The 8,083-nt window shown below is 34.6% G+C and overlaps 1 protein-coding gene across 3 annotated transcripts; it reads left to right on the plus strand.

Moving 5' to 3' along the window:
- Positions 1-2,040: 2,040 nt before the first annotated feature.
- On the plus strand, positions 2,041-8,083 carry LOC111020946 (metal transporter Nramp1). Of its 3 annotated transcripts, none has more exons than XM_088127715.1 (14): positions 2,041-2,245; positions 2,645-2,820; positions 3,154-3,232; positions 3,368-3,412; positions 3,762-3,840; positions 3,950-4,059; positions 4,581-4,690; positions 4,862-5,043; positions 5,121-5,190; positions 5,394-5,567; positions 5,680-5,784; positions 6,250-6,381; positions 6,800-6,895; positions 7,427-8,083. In XM_088127715.1, exons 2-14 carry the CDS (start codon positions 2,701-2,703, stop codon positions 7,763-7,765), a joined length of 1,641 nt encoding a protein of 546 aa, XP_087983841.1. In that variant the 5' UTR covers positions 2,041-2,245; positions 2,645-2,700; the 3' UTR covers positions 7,766-8,083. The 3 variants fall into 3 exon arrangements, with proteins under 3 accessions (XP_087983841.1, XP_087983843.1, XP_087983842.1); XM_088127716.1 differs by having other exon boundaries at positions 2,044-2,245; positions 3,368-3,408; positions 3,955-4,059; XM_088127717.1 differs by lacking the exons at positions 3,154-3,232; positions 3,368-3,412 and having other exon boundaries at positions 2,043-2,245; positions 3,955-4,059.

Genomic DNA, 8,083 nt, shown 5'->3' on the forward strand with positions numbered 1-8,083 from the left:
CTTCCTTTCTAGCAAAGAAATTACCTAATCTTTAGTCAAAAAAGAGAGAGAAAAGGGGAAAAGATTAAAGATAAATATTAAAAACACTTTTTTGGGGGGTAATAGGCAAATTTAAGTCCTTTTGACACAAATTATTTATTGGAATATATTTTTGAATATTTTTTTTCTTCTTGCTACTTTTTGAGTAATTATTGACATAGTATAATGAGTTTTGCATGTAATTGTAATTTATTCGCATTTTATATTTGAATAATTAAAAAATAACGCAGCATTAATGAAAATGTCGAAAATTTTAAGGTTTTTTTAATAAATAAAATAGCATCGTTCAAATAGTCAAGCTATGCTACTCATTTATGACTTTGGGAGTTATTTCTTTTAAATAAAAAATAAATAATAAAAAGCCTCATTTAAAGAGATCTCCCCCTGCGATGACAGAACCCTAAATAAATGAGGGTTTAGAATTAAATGTCTGTGGATATAAATTATCTGAAAATATATTCAAACTTTTTTTTTTTGAGACAGAAAATATATTCAAACTTTCCAAATCATTATTAATTAAATCCTACCATATGTCCAAAGGATAATAAAGAAAATAAAGGAAACAAAGTCAAATACCTAAGGGATGTAGAGTAGAATTACGATCTATGGTTGAGTGCTTGGAATACATAATAATAATAATAATTAAAGGAAAAAATGAGACCCCAGGGTTTGAGATACACTAAAATAAAAAAAAAATGTTATTTTAGTCGTTAACATGAACTTGCGGTATTCAAGTCTCATGATGACCATCTATTTTAAGGAATTAGTAATTCCAATGTATTTTTCGGTACCAAATGTTGTAAGATTAGATGGTTTTTTCGTGAGATTAGTAGAAGTGTGCGTAAACTGATACAGACACTCATAGATATAAAAAAACGTAGTAATTGATATATGTCTTTGACAATTGTTCGTATTTTTAAAAAGTGACTATTTTAATCCTAATTTGTAAAAATTTAACATAAATTTTATAAAAATGAAAATTCTTTAATACAAATTTATATGACTATATTTCAAAAAAATTAATTTGTGCCGTGTTACAACTGGAATGAAATTGAAGAGACCAAATTAGTTCTTTTTCAAGGTACAAGCAGTAAATAGGCGTTTTGAAAATATTTCATTAAAAAAAGAAGATTGAAAGTAAAAAATTAAAATAGATTTTTTTTTTTGAAGGAATGACTCAAATAAACCAAATCCAATAACTTAAATAATAGCTAATAATAACTAAAATGGTATTTAAAGCTAATAATAGTTATTCGAAAAGCTTTACTATGCTTATATTGTAATCTTTTGACGCACAATACTTACATAATACTCAATTAAATAATTCTTTCAAAAAAAAAAAGAAAAAAAAATACTCAATGAAATAAAATACTAATTAATAAGGCAGGTAGGTTGGCAATCAAATAATACCATATGAGACGAATTCTAACACTTCACCTTTGAATTAAGTTATTTAACCCTAAATCCAATATAACTATTAGTCCCAAATACAAATTCTACTCTCATGATATTATTTATTTATTTCACTGACATGTGTAATTCTTAAAAAAATAGGGTCAAACTTTGATCAATAATAGCTAGAGGAACTTGAATGGACGACTTTGCAAACACTTTCGATGCTCAAGTCAGTTTAAACTCTACTTTGATATGAAGTCCTAGATAGAATGCATTACCTTATACGGAAGTGAGACCCTTGATGATCTGATCGGCCATTCGTTTATTGGTGTCGTTCCAAATGTTCGGTTGTCGGGTACCTACGGTCGAATGTGGGTTATACCTACATTATTGTCGGAGAGTATTATTACAACATTTGCACTTTTAAGTATAGAAGGTCGATTCCTCTAAAAATGGTTCTCAGTTAAGACCTTATCCTTCCGACCCTCACCTTTCTCCATGCGGTGAGGTTGATTTTCTACGCTCTAACACATGTTATACCATAGATGATTGAATTTTTTTGGAGCATATAGTAAAAAATAGACCCAATACCGAAAGAATAAGATGAAAATTTGTAATTATCTAAAAGTTTTTCTCTGAGGAGAGAGATGGTGGGAGGTGTACAGAGGAGAGAGAAAGGGGAAGGAAGGAATGGAGATGGAGGATTATATAAAGCCACAGAGAAGTCTGAAAGAGTAAGCAAAGCCGGAGCGCTGACCACCAGCTTGTCGAACCAACCATCAACACTCGCCTCTCCATATCCTCGATTAAGGTTCGTTCTTCAAACCAATTCTTCCAATTTCCAATTCCCAATTCCCAATTTCCATTTTCCATTTTCCATTTTCATTTCCGGATCACTTGCCCTGATTCTCTCTAAATCATCACAGAAAATTTAGCATACTGAGATCTGTTTTGGTTTTCCCCTCCCCCTTTCTCTGTTCTTGCTTCCTTCGGTACCTGAGTCTTTCAGCTGGCGAATGATGGAACAGAGGATCACTTTTTTTTTTTTTTTTTTTTTTTTTTTTTTTTTTTAACTTCTGAATGACTCCACTCCTACCGTATTTAATTTCTTGTTTGACTAGATTATGCTTTGATCTTCTGTAATGGGGGGTGGTTAATGGTTTCTGTGTTTCTGTGTATTGTATAATCTGAGCTTTCTTTTTCGGTTCAGTTAACTTCGGGTTCCATTTCGTTCGGAAAGAGGGGGAAAGGAACAGGCACAATAAAATGGCTGCTGGAGGGCCTAGTTCTGGGCAGCCACAATTCCTTGCAAGGGCCGGAGATGAGAGCTTTTCGCACGCGCCGTTGATCGAGAACTCGGAAACTGATCAGATTGTTGTTCCAGACGTGAGGATAAATTTTTATTTTTCTGATTATCAATCGTTTCATGTTTGCAATTTATTGGATGATTAATCATTTGTGGCGCTTTGAATACGAAGATACTTTAAGTAACTTGTAGGGTGGAGCCAGAAATCTTCGTAGGAAGGGAAAATTAGAGAGAACATGTTAAAATCTTAACGTTGTAATGAAATTTTTGTTTTAATGTAAGATAAACGAGGGAGGAAAGTTCTCATTTTTTCATTCGCTCCGTCCTTGGTAACTAGTAAGATCTGAAGTATTCGCTATGAAAAGTGCTGAAGGAATTTTCAATTGAGAGCTACTATTGCGTGTTATGTGCAGAAGAAAAGCTGGAAGAACCTTTTTGCGTACATGGGACCGGGGTTTCTTGTTTCTATTGCCTATATTGATCCTGGGAATTGTAAGATTTGTAGTTTCGCTGCCAAAAAAAAGATTTGTAGTTTCTCTCTTTTACAATATTTTCAGTTTTCTAGTTTCTCTTTATTCCATTATCATTATGAATGGGATTCTGAAGACTTGGTATGGTTACTCTCAGTTGAAACTGATCTACAATCTGGAGCACAGTACAAGTATGGGGTACGTAAGTGGTTGCTTTACCTTTATCCACCAACACATCATATTGTGGTCACAGGCCACAATTTGGTATCATCTTTCAATTTTATGTCCCCCACACATCCATCTGTATGGATCAGTTTATTAAGTAATTTGTGATTTACATAACGCATTCCTTGTGGTAAATGGTATATATTCCTTCACTTGAGGTTGGAGGTTCAAATCCTCGTACCCTCACATTTGTTGTACTAAAAAAGAATTGGTTCCTATTTTTTTTCCCTTGTGGAAGCTGGAAAGTCCTGCTTCACCATTCAAATTTCACATGATAGTTATATTGCTAATGGGCCTGACAACTAACACCTCTTCTCTTGGCACAGTTGCTTTGGATCATATTAGTAGCTTCCTGTGCTGCCCTGATCATTCAATCCTTAGCAGCCAATCTAGGGGTTGTCACAGGTAAATAACTTATGCATAGGTTTTTCCTTTTCCTTTTCTCTAATTTGTGATATTTCTCTAGTTTCAAGAGTTTTTAGACATCTTTTTTCTTCTTGTTTTTTTTCGTAAGTGTAGGAAAACATTTAGCAGAGCACTGCAAAGCTGAATACCCCAGGGTACAAAATTTCATCCTATGGGTTCTTGCTGAAATTGCAATAGTTGCATGTGATATTCCTGAAGGTAAAGTGATCCTCTTCATGAGAAAGCTAAAAGTTGAGTGAAAGATACTCTTGGTCGTTGGAGAAATAAGTACAATTGTTGCATGCTTAGTCTTTTGCATTTTGTGTACTTGTTTTGGATATTTAATTTAAAATGAAGTTATTGAGATCCGTACCCGCCAGCCAATTAAAAAGGTTGAGTGGAGATTGATATTTGTAGCCGATACAAATGCTTTGTTAGTGCTAGTATCGTTAGCATCAAGGTGGAGGAGAAGGGAAATATTAGAACTACTCATCATATGCTGTAAAAGCTGATTAGGTGTCCAACCAATTGCGATGTGATTCACATTGACATGGTCAAGTGTACAAGCCAAACCAAAAAGCATGTATGGAATTAAAAGTATGCTACCAATGAAGATTCACGTTTAGATTTGCTATGGGGTGTTGTGCTCTGTATATGCTACATGACATTCATTGGTATATAATTGTTATTTGTTGTAGGTAGTTGAAGTTATTCTTACATCTCCTCCTTTCTGTTTCCAGTTATAGGAACAGCTTTTGCATTGAATATGCTCTTCAGCATTCCAGTTTGGTGTGGTGTTCTGCTGACAGGGCTTAGTACTCTACTCCTTCTTGCGCTGCAACAATATGGGGTATATTGAAATTTACTTTTTTCCGGATTTTACTTATCTTTAAGAAATTGAGATTCTAAGCCTTGCACAATATTTACATTGGGAATTGTCAAGGAGGTAGCATAATTTTAGATAACTAAACTTTAGCTACTTTAAATGCTCACCTTGACTGGGTTTATGTCCACCATGCAGATTAGAAAGCTTGAATTCTTGATTGCAATTCTTGTATTGACAATTGCAATTTGCTTCTTCCTGGAGCTGGGCTATGCAAAACCAGATGCCGGAGAAATTCTTTATGGGCTATTTGTCCCTCAATTAAAAGGAAGTGGTGCTACTGGTCTTGCAATTTCACTTCTTGGTGCTATGGTTATGCCGTATGTCTCTGTTATATCATTTAATAACATTCATAGCCTTCATTCTCAATGTTCTAAGTCTAACTACTTGTCTGCAGACATAATCTCTTTCTTCACTCCGCACTGGTGCTCTCTAGGAAAATACCCCGATCTGTTAATGGTATCAAGGTGATGTTTCATCTTCATCAGTATAATATGTATGCTCATTTTTACTTAAAAATTTTCAAATGAGTTTAAAATCTATTTAAATTTGTACTTAACATGTAACTATCTTATAGCTTCACAGAAGTATGATGCTTTGGTTGTTGCTTTATTGTTCAGATTTTAATTCTACATTCCACCTTGCTAACATTTGCAAATTTTCTTCACAGGAAGCTTGCAGGTTTTATATGATAGAGAGTGGGTTTGCTCTTATGGTGGCCTTCCTCATTAATGTGTCGGTCATTTCTGTTAGTGGTGCAGTTTGCAATGCCCCGAATCTAAATAAGGAGGACCAAATGAGCTGCAGTGACTTGGACTTGAATAAAGCCTCATTTTTGTTGAGAGTATGTGTGATCTAGCAACTTTTGCCTATAACCTTGTTGTTTACCTCATGGGATTTGGTTCCCCACCAATGGTGCGCCGGTTTCATACAGAGGTCTTCTATACTTTTTTCAGAATGTATTGGGTAAATGGAGTTCAAAACTTTTTGCCATTGCTTTGTTAGCATCTGGTCAGAGCTCTACCATAACAGGAACCTATGCAGGACAGTATGTTATGCAGGTATAATGCGCTGCTCTGCTCCACTTTTCGTGCTAGCTGCTTCTTTTAGAGTTTCTGGATTCTTGTACTCATTCCATTTATATTATTGGTATAGAGTAAATCAGAAATAGCCATGCCATGGTTTTCAAATTTTCTCGATATTCATGATCATAAACATGACAGCATGGAGTGAAGAAGAAGGGAGAGAGAAATTGCCCCCAAATTTGTCTTAGATTAAAAAAATTATATATAAAAATTAAGATTGCAAAGTTCTCCAAATGTTTAGAATTGAAAGATTATATATAAAATGTTAGAAGGTAATTTGTCTCTCTGCCTTTAAACAGGACCTAATTATGGGTATTTCATAATGCTTGATTTCAAATAACTGTGTGATACTCAGTGTTTCTTTAAATCTTCCTTTTTTTTTCCTGACATATTCTTGTTTATATCACCTTTTTTTTTTTTTTTTTTTTTTTTTTTTTGTAGGGGTTTCTTGATTTGAAACTGAGGCCATGGATCAGAAACTTTTTAACCCGAAGCTTAGCAATTGTTCCAAGTTTGATTGTTGCTATCATTGGTGGGTCTTCTGGGGCTGGGAAGTTGATCATTATTGCGTCGGTAAGATATATACCCCCCCATGAATGCGATTGAGTTTTAACTGCCAGTCAGCATATGCATCGACAATACTTCTGTCTCTGTTTTATGCACGTTTAAAAGAAAAATGTTAGTAAATTCACTTCAAAACACACATCTTCTTGAGATCGAAGTGGTTGCGATTGGAAAACACTAAACATTGCAATAGATTTCTTATTCCATATGCCTAGGATTCGATGATGTTGCACTGCTTCTATATGTCTGCTTGGATACTGCCCAAATGTTGAAGTGTTCCATAAATCACTTTGAGAGCAATTAATTTTTCACAGATTTCACTGAGGCCCCCCAAGTTTCTTGGCGTGGTTCAATTGTTGTGTGGTTCTATTGTTGCTGAAAATTGAAGCGAAAAACATTTTTGACTCCTTGCCATCTTTTTTGGCAGATGATTTTGTCATTTGAACTCCCTTTCGCTCTCGTTCCCCTTCTGAAGTTTACAAGCAGCAAGACCAAGATGGGACCACATGTTAACTCTACCGTGGTAATTTCAACTGTTTTTTTGGTTATATAATTAGAACAAATAATTTGGATTGGAAATGGTACTTCCTATCTTTCGTTAACATCATGAAAAAGATAACACCATGAATTATCCACTAAAGTAGTTCTTACCAAATGGTGCTTGATTTTTTATCTTTGACCCATAAAAAAAAGTTACTAATACTTTAACCATTAACCATTAGCTATCTTCTGGTTAGGTCATTAGACATGAATTTGAAAGCTTTTCAGAATGGTTTGTAATTTTTCCTCAAATAATGACCAAAAATGAATGTTAATTTTAAACTTCACATTAACAATCAATGTAACATTTACACCATACTAATTGCATGAACGAATCTTTATAACCAAGGAAAGGCTACAATATATATTCTGCTTGAATGCTCTCTTACTTTTTCTTTAAGGATGAACAAATGAATGTATGGCAAAATGGTTCTCACATTTGGACAACACCAAGCTGAACATCATAGTTTCTGATCATACCATTAATTTTCGTCATTTATTTTTCGAAATGCAGATTACGGTACTGACATGGATTATCGGTTTCCTCATCATGGCTATAAACATATACTACCTTATGACCCGTTTCATCCACGTGCTTCTCCACAATGATCTCCAACTCGCAGCAGTCGTCTTCATAGGGATACTTGGATTCTCAGGCATGGCATTATATTTAGCTGGAATTGCTTACCTGGTTTTCAGAAAGACCAAGGAGATCACATATCTCCTAGCACTAACAACATCAGAAAGTCTACGACTGAGCAACGAGCCGAGTAAGACATCGGGATATAGTCTCCCAAGCGAAGATACAGTAAGCATGCAGTTACCTCAAAGAACTACCAATGATGTAAACTAACAGATTTTAGCTCAAAACTTCAGCCATAGAAGGAAGGGCAGATCCTTGGGTGCTGGTTTCATTTGTTGGAAAATAGAACAGACGGATGAAACTCAGAAGCACAGAACAATGCAAAAAAGGACGGAAAAAAAGAAAAAAAAGAAAAAGAAAAAAGCTAGATCAGCTTGCCTATACGATCATGCCTACATTCTGCCTTGCTAGTTAGCTGAGCTTTTTAGGGTTTTGGCACAACAATAATTAACTCCTTATTACTGTTGTATTTGGGTTTAAGTTTTTAACCTAACATTAGCTGATAATGGATGGTTGTTTATTAGATCA

This window comes from Momordica charantia (genome assembly GCF_013281855.1).
Source record: "Momordica charantia cultivar OHB3-1 chromosome 8 unlocalized genomic scaffold, Mcharantia_2.0 BLBB01000008.1, whole genome shotgun sequence".
Classification (NCBI taxonomy): domain Eukaryota; kingdom Viridiplantae; phylum Streptophyta; class Magnoliopsida; order Cucurbitales; family Cucurbitaceae; genus Momordica; species Momordica charantia.

Coding starts and splice junctions, on each gene's coding strand:
- LOC111020946 (XM_088127715.1), top strand. CDS start 2,701: ATGGCTGCTGGAGGGCCTAGTTCTGGGCAGCCACAATTCCTTGCAAGG. Junction 3,413..3,761: donor ACAGTACAAGTATGGGGTAC/GTAAGTGGTTGC, acceptor CTCTTGGCACAG/TTGCTTTGGATCATATTAGT. Junction 4,691..4,861: donor TTGCGCTGCAACAATATGGG/GTATATTGAAAT, acceptor TCCACCATGCAG/ATTAGAAAGCTTGAATTCTT.